Source organism: Lycorma delicatula, chromosome 4, assembly GCF_047948215.1.
Source record: "Lycorma delicatula isolate Av1 chromosome 4, ASM4794821v1, whole genome shotgun sequence".
NCBI classification, from domain to species: Eukaryota; Metazoa; Arthropoda; class Insecta; order Hemiptera; family Fulgoridae; genus Lycorma; species Lycorma delicatula.
The window spans coordinates 119,834,391-119,861,007 of record NC_134458.1 but is presented as its reverse complement, the minus strand read 5'-3'; the positions used below and the strand labels follow the sequence as shown (position 1 = coordinate 119,861,007).

Genomic DNA, 26,617 nt, shown 5'->3' with positions numbered 1-26,617 from the left:
CAAAAAGTTCACATTCAATCAGCACAAATTGTCAGAATATTAATAAATTTTTCTCTGTACCACTTACTACTACAAATTTCTAAATAAAATATAATCATATAATAGTAAAAGAAGTTAATACCGACCTCTTCAAGAGTTGATTGTGGTAATGACTTGTGACGAGAAAGAAGAGAAATAGATTGACGGTGACTAAAAGGTAATTTCTGGCATGTGAAAATTGCTGCATAATTCCGGTAGTCTGTTGCAAATACTGTGTATGATGCACTACCAGCTACATCTATAAAACAAAGAAACATATTATGGTTAAGATCAGGTTATTAAATATAATAAAATGTTTAATTTATTTTACAGATGAAACATAATTATTTCAGTGTGACAATTAATTTATGACATAACATTAAACTGAACAAAATTTGGCTGACTTAGAAGTACTGAATTTTGAAAAAAATTACAGATATAACTGCACATATCAGTAAGTTACCTCCCTAAAACATAACTTTTTTTTTATTTATAGCAACATTTCCATAGTTTAGAATAACCTTATATTCAGTGCCACCTTATGTTTGATAAAATACTGCATTATAATGTACATGCAAAAAACATTGTATTATCAGTTAAAAACATTTAGAGAAGCAATGCTTTTAAGTATAACTGATTTCTTCCAACAATTGCTTAGATTTTTAATTTTACGGATATAAGATCAAAATATAAATTTATATTCATCTTTTTCCCAATAATTAAAACCAGATAAAGAATAGAAACATTTATTTAATAAAAAAATTAAAGTTAAAAGCAGATACTTTCCAAACATATAAAACAGAAATACTGATAAAATAATTTTGAAGGAGTAGATTCTTGAAAATTTGCAGTGCTTTTGTTCAGGATAGTCAGTACAATGAACTGAACAAAATATAATGAATGTATTTCAAAACATCATAATGTTTTCAGCAACTTCTCTAGCCATCATCAGTGGCTAGTGTTTCTACTACTGACATATGTGGATTTTTATTGTCAGCAGTTATTTAGAATTAAGGTACACATTTAAATTCGGTCAAAAAACTTTATTGTTGGTTCAAGTCTGCTCATTTGGTACACCATTGTTACATATTTTTGTGTATATATTTTATAATGTTTGAATGTATTAAGATGTACATTTTCGTCATTTGTGACATGCATAAATAACTTGAGAGAAAATAAATAGCTCACAGATTTTAAAAAGTTGGAATACAATGTAGTCTTCAGAAAATATATAAAACAAAACAAACTATTTGACATAAAGCACAGTCACAATCCCTGTAAAATATATAGACTTTCTTTTTTCTGTTTAGCTTCCAGTAACTACCGTTTAGATGATACTTCAGAGGATGAATGAGGATGATATGTATGAGTGTGAATGAAGTGTAGTCTTGTACATTCTCAGTTCGACCATACCTGAGATGTGTGGTTAATTGAAACCCAACCACCAAAGAACACCGGTATCCACGATCTAGTATTCAAGTCCGTGTAAAAATAGCTGGCTTTACTAGGACTTGAACGCTGGAACTCTTGACTTCCAAATCAGCTGATTTGGGAAGACGCGTTCACCACTAGACCAACACGGTGGGTAAAATATATAGACTGAACTGCTCTAACTACACAATGTTCTACTTTGGATAAACAATACACAGCTTTGAACAAAAATACAATGAACACTTAAATACCTTCTATAGAAACATAAAGACAATATTTGCCAACCAGCTCGCAAATGTAAGGCACAAATTCACCAAAATTACTAGTAACCAGTTCGACATTCTGTACCAAAACAAAAAAGGATTTGTTTTTCACATCAATCCTAACATAGTCAAATATTGTGTAATACATAAAAACAAGCAGTAATGATATACTATATTTATAAATAACTCAAATCCAACAACTCTTCAACCAATTCTAAATCTGTCAACAAAAAAAATGACCAGATATTTTTCAACTGTGCCAGGTCACTTGAATACAAGAAATAATTAAAATCACAACTATAGTCATTAAAACCATTACATCATAAGTAATAAAAAAATAAATAAAATCAATATATTTTCTTCAATACTTTTTTATAAAAAAAAATACCCACTTCCTAAGAGAATACAAAGATATTTGTTTTTATAAAAATAAAAAAAATTCTTTAATTATTTTACTTACTGAGAGGGAATTTTACAAGCATTTTTGATGGAATATCTTGATGTATTACTGATAATTCACCAGTATAATGATATTTGTTATCAATGTTCACAAAACCAAGAATAGGGTGTTCACTAACTTGTTCAACTTTATAGCGAAATGGTTCATTAGTTTTAGTAAAGTTATATGTTAAACATCTACTGGAAGTTGATGTTTTCTGTATTGCATACCACTTTCCTAAAATCTGAAAAAGAAAACAAACTACATAATAAAATGCATACAAATAAGAAATAAATCAATAAAATTTTACTATTACTTAACATTGCTGAAAAAAAAAACAATTATTAAAATCTTGTATACTTTTTTTTACCTATGTTTCAACAACTTGACTTTTGACCCTGCGCAACAAAAAATTATACCATAGTTAATAAGAAAATGTATTGAAAAGTCTGCACAGGATAACTGTCATACATATTTAAGGGCTTGCCCAAACCAAAGACAAATGAATCAACTTCTTGAAAGAGAATCAGCATACAGATTCCATTTTGCCTGATTGACTATTATTCATAAAAATCTATTGTTACTTAATTAAATCACTGGTTCATTGTTCACTTTAATATCTGGATATACTGAGGTTTAATTGAATTTAATGATATTTGTTATCTCAATTTTAATGTAATTCTGGATTTAAAAAAATGTTAAGTACTACTCTTCAGACAGAATTTCAAAATAATTATCGACCCCAGGCAATCAGTAACACTACAATGGACTCAAAAGTAATAGAAAATATTAGAATATTACTTTTTCAGGTTAATACAATCACAATAATCTTTCCTTAGTTAATAACTGGTCAATGAGTTCTATTTTTAACTGCAACTACATATTCCATCAATCTCAATTCAATTTTGTCATCCATATAATCTGTATTTGCCCATTATCAAACTCTCATTAGTATTTCTAGCTCTTTCCACTTACCCATAATTCAGATTACTACTAGCTGATTGCAGTTAGGAAGCCCTGATGGCTGTTATATGACTCAAAACTGATTGATTAAAATTAAAATTACAGATTTTAGTTTTGAAAAACCTTTAATATTTTCTGGTGCAGAAAAAATAAAATCAATATATTTTCTTCAATATTTTTTTATAAAAATTAATATAAAATTATATACAGTTAAAAACAGATTCCAAAATTACATTAAAAAAACCTTACTGAAAATGGATTCCTAGATACCAAAAATTCACTATTTAATTCACAATCTCTTCCATTTGCCTAATGGTAAAATGAATTGCAGGTATAAAGACAACATGTAAATCATCAAAGCATTGACTCACTCTAAAGACAAAACTGTTTAATTTAATGGAAACTACTCAAATGGTCAACCATTTACAGATATATGATATATGTATGCAGATATATATATATATATCTAATTTATATATATGTAAAAATATCTTATATATATATATATATATATATAATATATATATATATATATATATATATGTAATTTTTTCTTTCTTTTATAAGGCTCTCTCTATATAAACAATTGCTCACAAAAAAGATGAGAATGCTACCATAATAACTGGATAATAAAACTTTTAATACAACAAAAGAAGGAAACAGCAATCTTAAAAGAAAATTCTAAAAAAGAAAACTATGAAATTTTCTTTAATGCTTATTATAAAAAATTTTTACTATAAATCTGAATAAAAAGAACTGTTAAAAAATGGTGATTTTATACTACTACTGCAGCTGCTGCTGCCACTCTGCACAGATTCACAACAAAAGAAACTTTCTTTATTTTTTCTTGCAATTTCTAGGCATTGCAAGAAATGAAAACGTTAATTGATTTGATTATAATCTATATACATATATATAAAAAAGGAATACATGTACAAAAAATAACAATTAAAACAAAAAATTATTAATGTCTTCAAATGGTTACGAAACAACTTCCTTACGGTTATTTTTTTTATTGACACATTACATAGTGCCATGAAAAATTGTGATGGTCAGGTTTTAGTAAGCCAAATGCATATTACAATCTCATTTATAAAAGTAATTTGTAGTAAACCCAAACCACTTTGTTTCTAGATCATAATGGCCAATCATTAATAATCCTTACATTTATAACATAATTTAAAAGTAGAAATTTTTAAAAAGAAAAAGCCAAAACAAAAATAAAAATAATCGAAAGAAATTAAAATTATTAATTTTACTGTCAACATTCAAAACAAAGTTAAATTAAGATTTTTAACTTACACCTTCCATATTAAAGTTAGCCATTGGTGTTACAACGGGACATGATCCCAAATGGTAAGAATGTGAAGAAACATTCTTAATTATAAGGATAAAGGATAATGTAACAAGGAATAACAGTCTTGTAGTATAACCCATCATACCAATTACTGCAGTACTTTACAATCTGTAACAAAACAGGAAATAATGTATTACAAAAATAAAGAATGAAATGTGAGTGTACAATGCACTGTACTATCTGAATTGAATAATGTACTATTATTTAATTGTATATATTACATAACTAGCTGAAACATGAATTTTTATATTAATTATATCCTTAAATCAAAATATAGCTGTCTGAATACTATACAGACGAATCACAAGCATAATTGTAGTTTATGGGATGCTTTAGGTCACACGTACAACGGTCAAGCTATGAATTATGGTGCTCGATTTTATTCTCTCCTAATATCATTCTCTAATAGTTCATACCTCTAGCTTACCCTATGTGACCTTAATAGCATTCATTGCATAAATCTTGTTATCTCATTCCTGCCACTTCTCATCCCATAGTTCACTGATTATTATTACCATTTGTTTAACCATTAACAGGTTAATTCATGACAAATATAAATAAGCAATACAGCTGCCTATGGATCATAATTTAAAAAAAGCTGTAAATATATACCAGCAGATGTCTCTGATGTAGAAAAAAAATTAATTTTTTAAATGCGAGTACTTATCAACAACTTTTAATTAAACAACAGTTATATTTCCTACAAAACTTTAGAAAATTTTAAAAGTTTTATAATAATCTTTTCTCTATGGCATTCATAAATTGATAATGTAATATTAAACTAAAATGAAAGAACAGACTTTTTCCAAGGAAAAATTGCAAATAATAGTTTCATTTATAATTGTGACATTAGACATTAATTTATTTTAACTAAGAAGACAATATAGTAAATGATGTTTAAATTTAAAAAACATTCCAGCTGCTTTGGGAACTGAACTGGAGAAGTTTTTTCTAATAGACAACTATTTATTTACTGATTCATATTATTTGGAAAACAAATTAATCTAATTAAAAAAATTTTTTTAAAAATAATTTATCTACTATTCAGTAAACCTCTAGGTATCTAATGCTGATAAAGCCAGGATGTTAATTAGAACCCAATAATATAATCATGGCTGGGTGACATTCAATTTTTTGGTAGTGATAAAATTAACAGGTCAGGCTTGATGATGACTTTCAATATTCTACAGGAATACAAGCAGAAATCCTCAGTGTCATCAAAATACTGATAAAGATTTTTTAATTACACACTTTGTATTTCAGATCTTCTATGTGTAAGATTTTTATTTTTTCTTGTATTAGAACTTGTTTTGGTAAAAAAGATATACACATTTTAAATTTCATTCTTCTGCAATATTAAGAAGGATAGTACTCATCAAAGACAAAGTACAAAATTACTACATTAAACACGTTTCAAGTCTTATGTTGGCCATATATCAATAATGTTTTATTTTAATACAATAAAACATTTTATGATAAAATCTATTAATATAATTTCAAAATTGAATACATAATAGAACCCATTTTAACGTTGTACAAATACACAAAATCATAACAAATGTCATCTTGATTTTACAGTATAGATAAATAGAAAATAAAGACAATCAGCATGAGTCATTTCTGGACAACCTGATCAGACAACTCCATACAATGTCCTTGGAAAAACCGTATCGTTAAAGATCAACCTATATCTATTCCGCAAAATGTTTTTCTTGGATAAAACTGGTTTGCTACTATTGACCTTCACATTCTATAGCTTTAATGACAAGAAATCACAACAAAAATATAAATTATTAAGTATTATCAAATCAACTTTCATTAATCTTTGAAAGTTTTTGCCAGAATATATTACTAACAAATAATATAAACCATTTAATGGTATCATTTAATTGAAAATTACATTCATAAAAAAAATAATACAGATAACCTTTTAATTTAATTAGACTCATTCATCTAATCTTTCTTGTTGGAATACTTATGTAAGCATCTCTGAAGTCATAATAATAAAAATAAAAATTAAATTAAATTTTATGAAGAACAATGGTAAAACATTAAAGAACGCAAAGAAAAAAGTAGCAGTCTAATTGAAAATGTCCTTCTTTTTTTGTAATTTGTATAAAACATATTATAAATTACAAAATAAAAACACACATTACAAAAATAAATGTTAAAAACACAGAGAAAAAGAAACAACATAATGCGCAATATAATTTTTTTTTTCAATAAAATTATCAAGGATGTTTTTACTTCTTTTTAAAAATTAAGTCATGTGTTTTAAGAAAGACATTCCATTGCTTACTAATAAGAAGTAGATTATATGTTATTAAACAAATAATGACAATTTCTAAACTACAAATGATGTAACAATTTGTAAATAATAATAACCCAAATTATAGGTTAGATATTAAAAAATGAAATATGTTAAAAGGTTGAAAGCATAAAAAAATGTCATAATGTTTTTCAAGTGTTCATAATTGAGAAAAAAATATTCTTTTTAAACAGATCCTAGAGACTTCTAAGAAGCAGAGTCTAAAAATTAACATGCAATTTCAATATTATGCCTAATCACCCATTTATATTATCATTATCACGCAAGTCTTAAAAGGAATAGAATTCATAAAGCAAATAGAACCAGTAAAAAAATAATTTGACTAAAATCAACGTATTCAATATTTTACAATGTTTGAATGCGTTTTTTATGTATTTATAGTAACCTTGATGGTAACTGCGTTTATATATAAACTGATATAATAAAATTTCAAAGTTCAATTCCCATTTTAACATCTGAAAATTTTCATCAGTTAACATTTTAATCTCATTATCTTTAATCAAACTCAGACAAAAACTTAAGAATCATCTATTAAAAAAAATATCCTTAAATCAGGCTTTATGAAATAATTTTAAGTAACATTATTCAAGATTTAGTAGTTGTCCATTAATCTGAACTTAATATTACTGTACTTGGTCTATATTAATTAGAACTTACTTTTAACTTCATAATCTTTATTATAATTATCAGTATAAATAACTACCGATGTTAAACAGTTATTGAAATCATATCCCAAAAAGACTCTTTCAAGAACTATTCACAAAAATAGAAACCCAAAACTAGATGTGTTTGTTATGGATCAGTTCAACCACCATCTACAGGTAGAATACATATACAGAAGAATAGAAAACATGTCTAGAACACACACACATATATACATGTATTCTAAATGATGATTGTTTAACAATCGAACTGACCATTATAAACACATCTAGTTTTGGGTCTCTATTTTTATAAATGGTTCTATTTCTATATATAAATAAAATTAATTAAAAAATAAATGGAAAAGCCAATATTATTAAAAAAGGAAGTTTTGTATTTTCATTATTTTTTTTAAAATCAATATTACTTAGAACAATCCCAAAAAGAATGAGTTAAAGTGAAAGGTTAAGATTACATGCAGTCATTACCATTTACTTACTACTTCTCACCTAGACTAGTCCTGTAAAGTTTTGTTTTTGTATTTAAATTAAATTTTACTAAATCTATTATATCTTTTATGATCATTAGTTAAAAATTGAAATGCACCTCTAATTTTAGATTAACTTTTTTTTCTTTTTTTTTAATCGTTCTTGATCATTTATTATAGTAACAGTTTTCAAACTCATAGCACTGAGAAAAGTAGCAAAGTAATTTTCAAAAAATATTAATCTTTTAATAATACATTATGCCATGTAAAAAACTTTGATTTTAATAAATAAGTTGTAAGTATGAAAGTTGTGAGATGATGTTATATTTCTGTCTTTATTTTTAAAAAAATTTGAATAACATTTTTGGACAGACCAGTTCATATTATTCAAAAGACCAAATTATTGAAGTCAACACTAACAATACTGTGTAACAATTACAACTTAACTTCAAGGTGGAGCGGTAGTACTCTCACCTTTATTTCGAAGATCTAGCTTCAAATATCCTTAAGGATGACAGTTTTCATATGTTGAAAATGTTCATACCACATTCTTTCCCATAAATTAGTGTCTGTTAGGTAAACTGATGAAAACAGCAATTGAAAAATTTTGGTTTCAGATTAAATGTAAAATTATCTAATTTTCATTATAACTTACAAAATGCTCAGCTATTACGATTAAAAATTTTTCTTTTTCTGTTAGATAAATTAATTTACTACATGATCCATAAAATTCTGTTGTGGGACTACTAAATGGATATTAAATCATAGAAAATTCCAAACCTGACCATGAGTCAAACCAAAGAACTTTCTGGGTGAAAAGAAAAGGCATTATTAAACTGCTCCAGAGAAGACAAATCTTGTTTTTCCCTATAAAATTTAGTGGGTAGCAAGTAAATTCCCAAAAGAGATAATTATAAATCTTTTTTATTTACTTGTCTATATAGCAGCTGTAGCTATATAGATAGGAAAGTATAGTGATCGGTCAAAATTGGACATATCTGGTTTTCACTGAATCTTGATAAATTGACCCCAAGAACACCAGAAAACTGAAAAATGGCATCGAAATCTCTGCAAAAAAATATGTGTACATATGTATGTATGTATATTGGCATGTAAATAGCCTTACATCTCCAGAACTAGACTGATTTTCACAAAACTTGACTATAATATTTCTATAGTTGGGGCACTGATGTTATTAAATTTTCAATTCAAAATGTCTTGGGGTGGGGGATACAGGGAGAAAACAAAATTGTCTCCAGATTTTGCATAATTAAGGTTTTTATATATTTTTTTAAATAGTTTTGTGAATATTAATAAACAACACATTTGTGAAAAAAATGTTTGCTAAATTTCACCCCCACCCCTAAAAATGGTTTTAATTTTGAAGACTTATAGAAGGCAGTACAGTGGGCCTTTTTGTTGCAGTTTTTCATATTAGCATCTCATTGGATCCACAAATTTGTTCCACATCAAAGTGGGGTCTTAACCCAGTCACCTCCCTCCTCACATCCACTTAAACGCTGAACTACTGCTGTAGTCATCTGCTATGTTGTGATGTTGCAGGTGAGCAGTAGAATTAAATAGATGAATAATATTTAATGTGTAAAAAAGTATTTAAAGTGGCCACTAGTACTGCCACACCCATGTGAATGAAATACAGTATGCGAGCATGCTTTAGTTAGAATCATTTAATTAAATAAAATGATAAATATTTTAAACTAAGTTATCTGTGTATGTATGAGTAAGCCATGCATTAGAAAAAAGCTGTGCGACAGGAAAGTCGTACAACTGGGTTATCAGATTTTTTTTATTATTATTTTTATTGTAACAGGTGTTCCTGTTTTGTGGGTAACCATAATGTATACGTATTTTAGTTTTATAATAATAGAGTGACACAATTTATGAAAACAGAGCGACATAATAGAAGTTCACATTTCCTTCATTTTCCAATATTTTAAAGAAGGAAGGAAGGATATTGTTTTAAAAATACAAACAAGTAAAACCAAATTGTAGATCTGAGTGATTGTTTGTGAAACAGAATATTTAACTGGCAAATATTTATTAAGATTAAACAAATTCTAAATTAAAACCAAGCAAAAAGACATTTCAGCTGCATCAATACATAAGTTAAATTTGAGTTAAATCTGTTTTCAGAAATGCAGGAAATGCATACAGTACAAATCATTTTAAAGAATATTTAAACAGAGGTAAGTGACTATTCCGATATATCCTGTGTAAAAGGTTCTATGAAGATACATAGAGGTGATATAATAGAATCATTTTGCTTTACAATTAATGGTACTCAAAAAGAGATATGAAAAAAGTGAAAGGAAAATAAATTTCTGGATAAAACTCTGAAAAAGTACTAGATCAATATACTAAATTTATTTAGAATTGGTAGATTTTATAATGGAAGAAAGCTGAGAAAGGAAAATGAGTAAGGGAAAACATACAGTAGGTATCAGAAGATGATGCGACAAATAAATAGAGGACATTTCATTAATACAAAGCAAAAAGAAAAGAAGTGATGCTTCAACTGTCTTAAAAAAAATATATAATCTTAATTTGTAACTAATTTGGCCTTTCAAAAAATGTTTATTTTGCTCAAATAAGGCATAACAGATTTGCATATCACAAAAAAGTTAGTTGTTTTTTTCTCACAGACATGAGGAATCTCACGAATTTCAAGATTAAATATTATAGCTTCTTTATAATAATGCGTATACCTATTACCCGTTGTAACTATGAGTAGGATGAGATTCGTTTCAGTGTCATATGTAATACATTTTTAAAGAAAATAAACAATTTTTACTCCATATTCTACCACATCTTTATTTTCCAGTATTATCTACACAAGAAAAAGTAAAAAATTATATCACTCAGAAAATTAAGATTCTGTTTCAAGAATACTTCATTCCAGTTGCTGAAAATAAATGTGTGTCTATGAATGTCTATGTTATGTGTATATGCTATGTAACATACAAATTCCTACAAACAAAATTTTGGATTTTAGTATTTTTTTACCTGAGAACCTCTACAGTACAGTGACAGCATCTCAAATTTTTACCTGGAGGATTCTTTGTTTGAATCCTGATGAAGCTTTAAAGTTTTCCTTCAACAAAATTCACCACTAACAAAAAAATAACAGAAAATAACTGTGACCGGTCTTCAGTCAGTTGCTGCTAGCATGAATAATACGACATTTAGGGGGGGATTTGTTTGACCAATATGAAAACTTTCTTGCAAGTATGTTTTAGATAAGAAAGTAAAAATGATAAAATAATAAACTAAACAAATTATGTATATCAGAAATATTATTTTATTATCTCTTTTAATGAAATAAAATTAACAAACAAATATGCAAAACACTAACAACCTTCATGGTGCAGCAATAGCATATTTTTTTTTTCACCCAGAAGGTTCTGGGTTTTCAATTCCATTCGTGCTTGGTGTTATGCATATACTACAAATATTCTGATAATACTCCCAAGCCATGACCTTCAGCTCATGCTGAATTAAAAAATCAAAAATAAATATAAATTAAATTTTTCATTATATATTAAAAACTGAAAATATGTGTGTATTACATATACTATCACTGAAAAAACATAATAATATTGAATTAAAATAATAATTAATAATTTTTAATAAATATTATATTTTTAATAACTTCTATTAATAAAAAAAAATTTTGTTATAGCTCTTCTAAGATTTTTTAACGTTTCACATTAGTTATCGGCATTCACAGTAGTTCCGCGGGCACTAAATTCAATCAAGACACCCTTTTTATCCCAAAAAACAGTAGCCATAATCTTCTTTTCATAACGTTCTTTTTGAATTTCCTCGATCTTGGAAATGATGAACGCCGCCATCGCATCGACTGCTGTCTAACCTTGGCATTCGAATAAGAAATCCAGGTGTTGTCATCTAGCTATGCAATGCAATCAAACAAAACACAACGTTCATAAGACGTTTTTCCTTGCGTGTGTCGGTTAACATCTTCGGCACTCATCTGGCACAAAATTTTTTACAGATAATTTTTCAGTCAAAACTTTGTAACTTAAAAATAGTGAAAATCAAAAGACAATTGTGACTTGGTGAAGTATCGGTTTTTTTTTCGAATTCTTTCGTCAACTTCTTCAATCTAATCATCTGTTATCATACCATACGTTCTTCATCATGAACGTTCTTTTAATCGTGTTCAACTTTCTTTTTCCTGTGTAGCCTCTGGTAATTACCTTTCAGATAATACTTCAGAGGATGAATAAGGATGATATGTATGAGTGTAAATGAAGTGTAGTCTTGTACAGTCTCAGTTCGACCATTCCTGAGATGCATGGTTAATTGAAACCCAACCACCAAAGAACACCGGTATACACGATATAGTATTCAAATGCGTGTAAAAATGATTTCTTTACTAGGTCTTGAACGCTAGAACTCTCGACTTCCAAATCAGCTAATTTGGGTAGACGCGTTCACCACTAGATCAACGCGGTGGTTGTTCTTTTAATCCTACTCGAAATTAATGGCTGAACCGTCTTAACTTTACCGTCACGCATAATATTTGGTCCGTAAACGGCTGTGAATTTCAGTATCATACTTTAAGATACATGAAAAAACATTTAATTTCTAATAACAAATTAAATTTATTTATTGTGACATTTTAAAATAACTCAAATCGTAACAAATTCAATTATTTTTACCGCCTGAAGAAAAAGACCGAAAACAAGTGTACTTAAGTAAATAAATCAAGTTGGCAGACCAGTTTAAAAATACATAACCTTAATTAAATTGTCGGACAATCAAGTAAAAATTATTGCGGTTCAATTTTTCACTACAGTTTAAATAAAGTTATCAGAATCTAAATTGGACTAGAATTTGCTGGCATTTTTTATTATAAATAGACCATGTAATTTATTAATAAATCACTTCTAATTTATTTTGTAAAGAAATAACCAGCCACTAATTTGATGGCAATATCGGGTTGAAGTTGTCACAATTTAAAATACAGTTGTCAAATTTCATTACCACAGAAAGCTATAATTTTTTTAATCTAAATGAAACCTTTAATTATAAATACGTACACATAACGCTTAACATATTCCACTCAGCTTCAGACAAACAAAAAGTTTTTTTTTTTTTTTTTTTTACTGCAAGTTAAATTTATTTTAATTAGATTTTTTGCAAGTAGTACCTCTTTTTTAACTGATGTTCATGGAATCTCAATTTTTAAAAAAATGAAGTTTTACAACAAATAGAAAGTTATTGTATAGTAAAAATTATCATTTAATTCTCACCAAAGCTGCAGTTTAAGAATATCTCTTTAACTTGTAAAACCATTACTAATGCCGTACTCAAACCATATACCAGCTACCTGTTAAAAGGAATATACGCTTGTTTGCCTTGTAGCATTTAATCATGAAAATTCGCACTTCTGTGATGGGTTTTCCATAAAAATTTACAAAACATTGTAATATATTATTGACTGTTTGACCCGATTTTCAGTTATTCCTCGTTTTTACTGCAGCACAAAGCAATTCAATTCTTTGAGTATGCACACCCATAATACTTTTCTCTTTGAGCATCTCTGAACACCTACAGAGTAGGATCAGTTTACGTAGACCAATTCCATTCAGTCCATTATTCTTTTGAATCGTGAAAAATCGAAGTGCATTTAACAACATTTGATGGCTGTTAGTACACATTATTTCCCCATGTACAATTTATTTGCCATCGCCATATATAATTTTGCATCGCTGAAAGTACTGAACTAACATTTACTTATGATCTAACTATTGCAACAAATTCAAACAACGCGATTGTGCTACCGCATTTCTACAACAACTAAATGTAAATAAAGCAAAGTTATGTATTAGCTACTATAAAAGAAATTAATCAGAAATAATTGCATTTGATAAGAAGGGTTATTTAATATCCCTGATAACAGAAGAATATTTGTTTGAATAAAATCACAATCACACAAACTTCAATCACAAGTAGGATAACATAAAAGTTGTAAATATAAGTTACATAGAAATTTCATAAAAACCCATAGATTTTATCTCTAGTTATTTCAATAATAGTAATTTTATTGGTAATTACTCTAGTTATTTTAATTTTTATAAAGGTTTCACCTGTTTTACGGTACAATATTCAAGTAAAAATGTAATAATAATAATAGTAATAATAATAATAATAATGCCCTGAGGTAGATAATCCCTACGTCCGGAACACAACATCTACGTTCCACATCCAGGGCGGCAACAGCTGTACTTACGTACAATACATGCAGCTGGCTAACGGGGTTCCGAGTGTTGTTCTCGGACATGTTCATTTTCGGCCGAATTATATTTACAGGCCGAATTTAAGGATTGGATTTCGCGGCCACCTGCAGGTACGAAATTTTTAACGATTAAGGATATGGATTGATACCACCTTTAGAGCTGGCGATGTGGCGGCCACGGTCGAAGTTATTTGCAGATGTAACGGGGCCCTTTCGCTGTCCACATGCCGCCCGCGATGGCAAGCATGAAGTTAAGGTGCCCATATTTTTCGGTGCATGGGAGCCCTGAAAACCTCTGTGTGTAGGGGCCTGGAGTTAGTGCAGAGACTGCGCATCCGCTCTCTGCCAAGACATATGCCGGTTCCACCGGAGTACCGGAACGGACCTCCAGGGTTGGTAGCCCTGGAGTGGGGGTGTACCCCGGCGGTTAGTCTTACTACAGAAGGGATCAAACGTTCATGCAAGTTGAACAATCAAACGTGGCAGAGAGTTCACGTAAACACCTTCGTTTAGAACCGGCCGTTTCGCCTGAGGCAAAACGGAGAAAGAGTGCGGAATCAAAGAAAATTGAAGTTGAGGCTAGAAAAAGCTTACAAAAAGGTTTTTTCAGGAATAGTAATGTTCCAAAACCGAAATACTTGGTCATTACAAAGGAGGATGGAAATTTCTCGTGGGTGAGTCCTTTTCTCATTGCTCGGGAAATAACTAAATGCGCTGGAGGCCCTGTTAAAGAAATAAGGAAGACCTTCACTGGACTTCATGTTGAGACTGTAAATGATGCTCAGTCTCAGAAGATCCTAGGGCTTAAAAAGATTGGAGAATTGGTTGTACGCGTCGATCCCCACGGTACGCTCAACACCTCAAGGGTGTGGTCGTCTGTCGGGATCTTCTAAATTGCTCGGAGCAAGAAATTGTTGAGTTGTCATCACAAGGAGTAATAGAGTGTCGTCAATTGAACATGAGAAGGAACGGTGAGGTCCTACACTCAGCCTTTCATGTCCTCACTTTCAACCGGCCTACTTTGCCGGAGAAGGTAAGAGCGGGGATTCATCGATTGGATGTGCGGGCATTTGTCCCCCAGCCAATGAGATGCTTTAAGTGCCAACGCTTTGGCCACACCGCTCTTAGATGTGAAAGACCGCAAATATGCGTTTGCGGTGATGAGGTGCATGAAGGAGAACCGTGTTAAGAGCCTCCTACATGCATCAATCAATTGCAAGGGAACGCATTCTTATAGATCCAGGAACATTGCCAGATTGCCGCCTCTCAATCGGCGCCGATCCATGTCCGTCGTCATCGGCGGCTTCGGTTGTCTCCGATTCGGAAACCGGAAGCTATACGGGCGACGAGGTTCTCCGCGAACACGAAGCTGTTCGCAGTATGGAAAAAAAGAGAAAAAAAGGTTGGCCGAAAGGAAAACCAAGGCCATAATTTAATCTAAAATCAGCGAGTCGATTGTACAATGGAACATCAATGGATGTTTTTCAAACATCCATGAGCTCCAACGCTAGGTACATGATGTAGACCCGATTTGTATATGTCTGCAAGAAACACATTTCTGCCGAAATTAAAATTTTAAATTAAAGGGATACGATATATTTCGGCGAGATCAACCGCCAAATGTAAGAGTTAGAGGTGGAGTAGCCATATTAACATCGACTACAGCTACCGCCGAAGCGGTTGATCGAAATACAAACCTACAAGCGGTCGCCATTAGAATGAAACGTCTGCTTCAGATTACTGTCTGCAGCATATACTTGCCGAATTTTGATTGGAAGGAGGATGACATAGCGCGATTAATTTCTGAGCTTCCATCATTAGCCTGGTGGCAATTGGTAGCATATAAAAAGATGTCATGCCACACTTGACCAGGATTCAAATCCAGGAACTCTAAACAAAATGCCGAGATGCTATCTACTCAGCCATAGAGGTCGGCTCTTTCTTTTTTATATTTAAATTAAAGACTGTTTACAAACTTAAATACACATCAAAATATAACTACTATTAACAAATTATGTCAGTTTATTTATACGTAATTCTAAATTATTTTTTAAGGAACAAATAATTGGAAGGAGATAAAAACTTCATATAACCTTGTTCAAGAAAAAAATAATATTTTATGAACAAAATGATTTATATAATAAAAAATTAAATTTATTTATTTATTATTACCAAAATCAATGGCTACACTGAGTGATTTTTTTTTTAAGAAAGGAAGACTAAGTTCACATAATTATCAAGTGACCTTTCTCCATATCTAACAATTTTAAACAATAATAAATTCTAATTATACAAATATAAATCAAATAGATAACAAAATCTAATTACACATATATTTTTAAATGATGAAAAAAAATTAGTAAATAAAAAATGTTGAATGTAACAACTAATTCACTCATGGTTACACCACATTTATGACTAATTGGCAACAATAATTAAAGAGAATAAACAAAATTACAACTAGTAAGTTTTTCACAGTCTCTAATCATTATATTTTAATCAATTACAATATTACAATCATCTGACTATGACTGGATTTATTTAACACAAGGCCCAATAAGATTGTGGCTTGAGTAATAACAAACAGAAGACCACAAAAAGTTAGTTTTTGTGGTCTTCTGTTTCAAGATAAAAAACTGTAAAACTTACAAATCAAGATTATCCAATCCACTAATAATAAAATATTTTTAAATATTTTTTTTTCTGCAGAAATATTCCTGTTGTTACTACTGAGAAACAACATAAATTATTTCATACTTTGGGGATTGAAAATAAATAAAATTTAAAAGGCAACCAACCATCAACTGAATTGCAGTATATATAATATATTTTTCATAAAAGAAAGGGGTTCATTAATTTGTTGCTTTAAAGGTATTCGTCTCACCATTTCTTATGGTTGAGATTAATATAAAACACCAGAAGTACAAGAAGTACCAGTCACGATTGCTTTTTCTGAGAATAATGATGTTTACAACAACCAGTATCTATGGTGAACAGAATGATGGTATCATTTGTAAGGCTGAATATCACCCACATTTGTTGAGCTTGGAATACTGATATGTAAACATATATCTGACACAATGAAGAAGCCAATGTGAAACCACTTTACTCCTCACATTCCCTAACAAGCCTGCTATGGAATGCTTTTTACTTCTAAGTATGGTGATTTCATGGTGACTTGTCAGATCTCCTACAATCATATGTTACGTTACTTACACACATACAATATAAAAAATACAAATTCTTCAGACATATGTAAGAATAAAGAATACTTGCAAAACAATGTGTTTACACTTAAAAAAATGGTTTTTGATAACTATTCTTGCCTTTTTATAATGGGATATTACAATGATATTATAAAAGAACCTTAGTTTTCTAATTTTACATCTTCCACTAGATATGTACTATATTCCAATTTTTCAATAAGAGCAAGTAAATTATTTTAATTAGATTCAAATTTGGATTGAGTTATAAAGTAAATTGCTGTTAAAGTGAGTTCTACAAGCAAGGAGGACCCAGAGTTAGTTTTATTCACAATCCCCCACTACTAATGGTATTTCCTGTAATTTTTTATATTTTCATACCAAACGCTGCCTGCTATACTTCATACATATACTAATTAATACTAATTACTTTTAAAATCTATTTCATTTGAAGTTCATAAAACCAGTATTATTTTGTTTAGCAATAAAAACTCAAAAAAACAAAACAAAATAATTAAATGGAAAAAACATTAACTTTTTATTAGAAATATTATTTTTCAAAAGAGTAATTATCAAAAATAAATAGGAAAAAAATAAGGCTTTATTTATAAATAGTATCCTAAGAATTTTGGAAATGAAGTTTTTTACAGACTTTTCAAAGAAATGTATGTATGGTATTATTTTCAGTTGCATGGTGGAATTGGGGGGGAGATGAAATTGAATTTTGTTTACATTTTGAGGGATGATGAGTATGAAAATACCATTCACTTAATTGGGGTTTCTTTATTTATTTATATATATATGTCTACGGATAAAATTTTGTGGCTCGAAAATTTCCAAAACTACTACATAAATTACATAGAAATTTAAATATGCTGTAGTATTGTATCTGAAGTTGTGCATGTGAAAATCTGAAAATTGGCTGAATCATTCTTGAATTACACTCAATTTAAGATCAAAAAAAATTTGAGGATATGTTGATTGTGCAGTGGTGTATTTCTCATAACTGCTTATGCAGTGAGTCACAGTAGTACGTGAATTGAAACCTGATGCTTATGTGTAGCATCTACTGGTAAATTGAACATATGTATAGGGTTATACTTTGAAAATTAGTGGATTTCTGACTGCAAAATAGTGAGCGTGTCATTAACGAAAAGTCGGTCTTCTTGCACAGAAATGAGAAAGAGTGTGTCCATTCATATAAAGTTTTATAGATTATAATGAAGGGAAAAATAAATACCAAAAAAATTTGAACCTTACTTTACATAAAATAAGAATAATTTAAAATACAAAAGAATTTTGAAAGAGTCCTTTCTTTGGGACCCCATTTAAAAATTTATATTTCTAGCACCTATTTGACATACTGACACAAGGTCAATATGCTGATACTCTTGATTTTGGTAAATAAATCGTTTTAATAACAAATTCAACAATTTTTAGCAAAAATTTTCACCAACTACTGTTTTTTAACATAAAATGTTTTTTTAATACAAAATTATAAAACGTATAATTTTATAGCAATTATTTGTTTATATTGAAAAAAAAGACTATCAGCCTCACACATATTATGTCATATTATATTATTTAATTACTGCATCATTACAACTAAATGAATGCACTGTATTTATTTTATCATTACCATGTAAATAATACAATACTACAAAAGAATGTAAAAGGAAATGAGAATAGTTTAGGCCAATTTAATTACAGTCAGTAAAAATTGTTGTCCTTTTAGAATATATAATTAAAAAGTAAAAAAAAACCCAAATTGTATAACATATGAGTATGTTTATAAAAACATTACAGTCCAGTCCATACACAACACACCAGGTTGGTCTAGTGGAGAATGCGTCTTCCAAATCAGCTAATTTGGAAGTCGAGAGTTCCAGCGTTCAAGTCCTAGTAAAGGAAGTTACTTTTATACGGATTTGAATCCTAGATCGTGGATACCAGTGTTCTTTGGTGGTTGGGTTTCAATTAACTACACATCTCAGGAATGATCGAACTGAGACTGTACAAGACTACACTTCATTTACACTCATACACATCATCCTCTGCAGAAATACCTGAATGTTAATTCTCAACTAAACAGGAAAAAGAAAGAAAAAGTTCAGCCCATACACATAAAGTTAAGAAAAAAACCTCAATCGATGTAAGGGTCTTATTATTGCACAAAATTCATTCTAAAAATTCTTTTGATTCTATTTAAAAACAGCTCGGCTGCTGTAAAAAATATTTGTACATCCGAAAAATTAATTCCTACAAAATGAAAACTAAAGAATTTAAAAAAGGGGATTTTATTGCTAAAATATTTTTCCTTAGAACATTAATTAGTTGAATTTGTGTATTATATTTAAAAACTTTAGATAGCGTGTTTCAGCTACATCAAAAGACAGACAATAAACTCACAAATATTACCATAAGAGATGTTAAAATCCAAAAGGAAAAACAAATAATTCTTCTACCTTACAATTACATTACGTTATATGTAATTATATTAATTACATAATATCAGCCAGAAATTTGATCCTAATGTAAGATCTAGCACAAAAGAAATATGTCATTATTACCTACAGAAATATATATATATATATATATAAACATATGTGTGTGTATTTTGTATATAATAATGAGGCTTCAAATTAATGTGATTAGATCATAAATGAAACAAATAAAAATCAAAAAAGGTTTTCTACACTCTAAAAAAGAATGTTAACAAACACAATAAAATTTATCTGATTAAAAATTGTCAATCAAGATGGTGCAAGGATTTTTGCATAACTCCTCCTATGTAGAATGTTGATAATTTTAGGTTAAATTATAATAAATAAATAAATATAATTAATTGTTCCTGGCTCCTTAAAATTGTTGTTGGATTCTATTGACAACACATCCTGCTGTAGGATACTGAAATATTTAGTTTTTTGATAAGGATAATTATCACCTAAAAACTGCAGCCGGTCAAATAAATTGGAAGCAAAAATTTTTTTCTTTTTTTTTTGAAGCTACCACAAAAGAATTACTAAAATAAAAAATTATATATAAATTTCAAATAGAAAATAAAAAATTTTAATTAAGATTTTAGGAACAGAAATTCTAAATTTATATGAAAACCAACAGGATCATAAGTTCAGTTTTTTACGCAACTCCCAGATAGAAAGAAAAAGTTGACAGAGCAAAATTACCACATACTGAACCCACATCACATTTCACAATAGCATTATGAGGGCTAGAATAGTCTTCAGTGTAATAACAAACACAGCAAAACGTGTTAAGATAATTAGATAATTTATGAATATAATAGAAAACATATACACAGAAGTGACAAGCAAAATAACCACCATATTATATTATTATTACCATATTATTATTATAGTGAAATGTAACCACTATATTATAAATTATCAACAAAATCAGGTCAATAAAAATGATTTATTCAATGAGGCATTATTAAATAAATTATAAACCAATAAACTTGAAACAAACTTAAATTATAGATAAGTGAAAGTCAAAAGTTATTGAGTGTTTAATGTTATATAACATTTTTTTAGATTAAAAACATGCAGATCTTCTATAATTAAAAATACAATAAAATACAGTGCACTATATATTAATCATATTTAACAGCTACAATATATAAATAAATGAACTATTAAATTAATTAAAATAGTTATTAATAATAATAAATGAGTGATCAATTAATCTTATATATAATCTCACATAATTTTATAAGGTCTATGTTTTTGAAAAAGGAAAAATATTTCAAGCGTTAACATACTACCAAATTATTTATTACCAAAAGGATATCAGATTGGATATTCAGCTTTAATAATTATTATGTAGCGTCATACTAATTACAATTAGTAATTACTAATAAGCAAGTAAGTAAGTAATTACAATTAGTCATATTAATTACAATTAGTATGGCGCTAGGTTTGACGAACTTGTAATTCCCGTGGAGGTGTTTTTATTTTGTTAACTCATAAAATTCCATCAAAAACTAATTTTACAGTTAATCAGATTTCACTATAAACTAGCAATGTTTGATCTTGTTAACCACCTAATATCACAATTACCTATCGTTCACCACCTCCCAATGATAGTTTCGATATCTTGTTGAATAACTTGTTTGTTCTCCTTAGTTCCATTAACTCTTTTTTTAATGCTTGCTGGTAGCTTCAATGTAAATTGTACGGCCAATTGTATAGTTAATTCTTTTATTTAGCTGTTTTAATAATAAACCAATCATCAATCTTCTAATTTATAACATCTCCACTTCTCAATCAATAGTAGATAATATAGTGACCAACATATTCCCTAATAATTGTGCAGTATTTTCAGTAATGTCTGTTTTTTTTATCACAATATGTAATTTCATATTTTCCAAGATAAGTTTGAAGAAGCACAATCAAGAGGGGAAGTTTAAATTTATTTATACAAAAACGTTTTCTGACACTAACTACATCACTTTTAGATGGTTATAAAGAAAAAATCTGGTTTTCCCATTTTCTGTAACATCTAAATAAAAATAAAAATTGACAATTTTCATAATGTTTTGTTCTATTATTTCAGTTTAGCTTTTCCTCTTGTTAAAATAAAAATACTCACTAGCTTACTGAATTCTTGGATTACTGATGGATGGTATTTTAATATCTTAACAGCCATGAATTAAGATGCCAAGAACAACAGACATGAAACAGAATTTATAATTTACTTTAAAAACTATAAGAAAATATAACTGTGCAAAGAAGGCAAAAGGAAATGCTATAAACATAAAATTTTCTCCTCTCTTTAAATAAAAATAACAAATTTGGAATGTAATTAAATGTTTGACAGGCAGTCTAAAGGTTGAAAAATTTGAAAAAATCTTACTTATGATGGTTGGCTTGTTACTGATTAACTAACTGAAAATAGCTGACATTTTAGCCAATTATTTTGCTCTTATTGACTCAGAAAACCGTACTTAGTTCGGAGTCTACGTATCAGAGAGTGACCTCCCCTTTTATCTCACAAGTGTTAATAACAATAAAGTTACTTCTATATTAAAATCAATTAAAAATAAATGTGCTATGAGATTCTACAATATTTCATTTGAGTTTCTTTTAAAATATGCTGACCCCCCCTTCAAACATATATTATCAGTAGTAAGTCCTTTTCAAAGGATACTCTTCCAGATTGTGGTAATAAAACCGCTATTTAAGAAGGCAATAGAATAAATACAGATAATTACACAACTATTTTTATATTGATATTATTTTATTGTCTTGCAATCAAATTTATACTGCTGCACCAAACTTTGTTATAAATATTTAAAACAAAAAATAAGATATTAACAAAGTATGGCAACTCTTAATTAACGTTTCAACAGGTTAATACAGAAAAATTAATTTTAACAAATCCTCCAACCTTGGATTAATCTATTTTTTTGTATGAGGTCACTACTTGTACTGTACTGTACGTCACTTCTGAAACTAGTTGTGAAAAAACATTAAATGGCGCCATTTTGGTTATGGTTGTAATAGGCATAAATTATTTTGTCAAAATTTTATTTTCCAGTACCCTTTAAAACAATATGACAAAACCCTTTCCATTAAAACTTTTATTTTTATTTAATTAATGTTATTTATCTACCAAGAGATCTTAAATCAAATTGTATCTTAAATACAAATTAGATTTTTATAGCTACATCATCGGGTCATGAAATATTTTCTTTCCACATTTATGTAAATATAACATACAACATAATATTAATAACATAGTAGTTGTATTTAATATTCTTAAGAAACAAACCAGTAATTGAAATAAGCATGGAATTAATTTTAAGAGTTGTTTTTTTATTATTTAATTGCACGTTATGTAAAGGGAAGTCATCATTTTCAGGACTGCCAACTCAACAAAATTGAAAACTCCGAGCTAATCTATAAATTTAAACTTGATCTGTTGGATTCATTTATTAAACTTTCTTTAAAAAATAAATAAATTTATGGTAAATTTTTATTGCTTAACAGCACTTTAACCATTAAAAATATTTTTACACAATTTTTAGTACATCATTATATTATTTAAAATTGAATTTATTAAAATTAATTAATATTTTTTTTGCACATATTGTTTTTTTCCATATCTACATTGAGTACTTTTGCAGTGATCTCTGCTTCTTCAGAAGATTCTTTTTATTGTAAAAAATTAAATAAAAAGATAATTCAATTCAAAAATTGCACAGATAGATATTTACTCTTTCTATAATTGAAATAAAATTAATTTTATTATACTAAAAAATACCTCTGAAGAAGCACAGATCTGTGAGAGATTATTTAACAGAAACAAAAAGAAAAAACAGTTAAGTGCAAAAATGTTTAAATAATTTTAATAAATTAATTTAATATGCAATAACTATTTTTATAAATAGTTTAATATATTAAACTATAGCATATATTAAACTATTTATAAAAATAACCATAAACTATAATGTACTAATTATATTATGCTACGAAATTAACCCAAGAGATAGTGAGTAATTATTTTTTATTTTTTAATGTGTACACTCCAATCTGTTCAACTAGTGAACAATAAGCAACCCTTCCCCATGGCCAAATGAGATAAGGATGAGGTTTATAAATATAAAGTATATACAAATGAGGTTTAGTCTTGTACAGACAAAGGCAACCATTTCTGACATGTGTGGTTAATTGAACCCCAACCATCAATGTGCAACTGCATCTACTGTATAGAATTCAAATCTATAAAAAAGTGACAGGCTTTACTGGGATTTGAACTCAAAACCTTTGACTTCAAAAATCAGTTATTAAACAACTGATTTGATAAATTTAACCACTTGACAAGCCCAGTGGGCTGGTGAGAAAATGGTTGATTTTGTTTTACTAATCACATTTTATCTCATATTTCTATAACAAAAAAAGAGATAAGATTACTTCGTTCTTAATATAAAAAGAGCTATAATAAAACGTTGCTTAAATAACCAATCTAAAAACAGAGATATTGACCAAAAGGAAAGAAAACTAATAAGTAGTTTGTACTTTGAATAAGAAGTTAAAGTTCCAGTAGGAAATGACTTCACAGAGAAAGGTAAAATCGGAAAAAGTGTTAGACAGGGATGCTCTTTCACATAACCTGTTTAACATTTATCTAGAGGAAAGTGAATGAAAGGAAATGGAGGTGTATATTTTGGAAGGAAGACGGTGGAATTCATCAAACTTGCTGATGATATGGTATTGCTAGCAGAAAATATAAAGATACTTACAGGAATGCTGGAGAACTTAGAGTGTGTAAGGACTTTGGTATCAAAATCAATGGAAAGAAAATTAAATGTATGATGATTGGCAAGGAATGTTAGTTAACCTACAAAAAAAAGAGATTGAAGGGAGGTGGAGTCCTTTAAACAATTTGGGAGCATTATTTGTGATGGTACAATATGCATAAAGGAAATAACTAGAACCGCAATGGCAAAAGAATCTTTCAGTAGAAAGATAAACTTGTTGTGTAGTAAGCTTGATAAACATCCAAGGAAAAGATTTTCAAAATGTTTTTTATGGAGTGTAGCATTATATTGGGCGGAGATGTGGACTTATGCAAGGAAAATAAGATGAGATTAGAAGATTTCTAAATATGGGTCTGGAGGAGGATGGAAAAGAAAAGTGGACTGACAGAATTGGTAATGATGAGCTGTTAGAAAGTGTGGGAGAGTGTTGATCATTATTGGAGACTTTGAAAGATAGAAAAAAAACTGGATTGGATGTGTTATGGAAGAATTGTTTGTTAAAAATGTTTTGGAGGGTGCAGCGAATGGTAAGAGAAAGATGAAGATGGAAACTGCTCGATGATAGAAAGAAGATAGAAACCATGAGCAAAGTTTTGTTCATGGTTGATGGTAGAAAGAAGTTATGTTCATACAAAACGGTTAGCTGAAAATAAAAAAGAATGGAGAGCCAATACTGTGTAAGGACCTGCTAAATCGCAAGACAAAATATAATGAAAAATAAGAAAACTCACAAAAAGTTTGTAAAAAATTTTACTTCAAATGTAAAGCCTATTTTGATTATTGAATCGTCATAAATCGAAAACAAGTATTTCTCAATTAAGTAAATTTTCTGTAAATGACAGGTTTACTTGTTTTTAAATCAATAATTTTGATTAGTAGAAATTATTTTTTTAAACAAAGATGTTTTGTATAAAGTCCTTCATAAACGATTACAGGATAAGTAAACTTTTTTCTTAAGTAAATCTGTGTCAATATAAAAATTTCGTTCCATTCAGATTAAATGTCCTCCACATTTAATGTTAATGACATAGTTGAGTCAATTTACTCCTCCCATATAGAAACACATGATCCTATAAAATAGCGGATTTCGTATTTAAATGGGCGCACACACACAATAAATTAAAACGTAGCCTAGCGTAACGACCTCAGTTACATATAAAAAAAGCCTCATTATAAAATTTGGATATACAGTTTAATAGAAATACCAACAATCTAAAAATTTGTGAAATTGAAGCTCAATTATATATTCAATCAATATGAGAAATTTAACTTTATTATTATTATTATTATTATTTCATAATTACGTTGGATAATTAGTTGCATTACTAATTGTTTCTACTTAACGAATACAGAATTTATACAAAAATTGTATCCCGCTTATTCGAAAATATATAAATTATTTTTTTTTTAAATCACGCTAAAAAGTTTACAAGATTTTTTTTTACGTAAAATCTAAACTTAAATGCCTATTTCGATTGTTAAACAATCATCAGTAGATACTGATCAATAATATAAATAAAAAATAAATAAATTATATATAAATATATACAAACTGTGTATTACGGAACAATTGTAATCATTTCTGGCGACAGCAATAAAAAGTGTAAATTACGTAGTCTTTAATTGGAAGTTGGATGGTTTAAATGTTTTTAAGCTAGATTTACACTTTTAATTACGATTTCCTAAAGCGACGACAGTTGCTTTTATTAAAACTGTTTGTTAATTAATTTTTTTTCTTTTATTTATTAATACTTTTTCCGTATTGTCTAATAATTATGATTGTTAAAATATAGAAGTAGTTATCTAGGTTTAAATTTTAAATAAAACATTTTTGTGAATATGTTTTATTGACTGTAACCTTGCCTTCCAATTCATTTTAATATGTTTAGCATAGTTCTTTAGATTTGTATATAAACTGATAAT

General features: G+C 28.5%; 1 protein-coding gene across 1 annotated transcript in view; it reads right to left on the bottom strand.

Annotated features, from left to right (window-relative positions):
• The window catches only part of LOC142323822 (apolipoprotein D-like), a 45,761-nt gene that overhangs the window by 8,581 nt on the left and 10,563 nt on the right, over positions 1-26,617 (bottom strand). Inside the window, exons 2-4 of the mRNA XM_075364075.1 lie at positions 4,417-4,579; positions 2,173-2,395; positions 126-277 (exon numbers count right to left, since the gene is read on the bottom strand). Coding sequence (XP_075220190.1) covers positions 126-277; positions 2,173-2,395; positions 4,417-4,554 — 513 coding nt within the window. The 5' untranslated portion in view covers positions 4,555-4,579. The remainder of the gene's footprint in view (positions 1-125; positions 278-2,172; positions 2,396-4,416; positions 4,580-26,617) is intronic.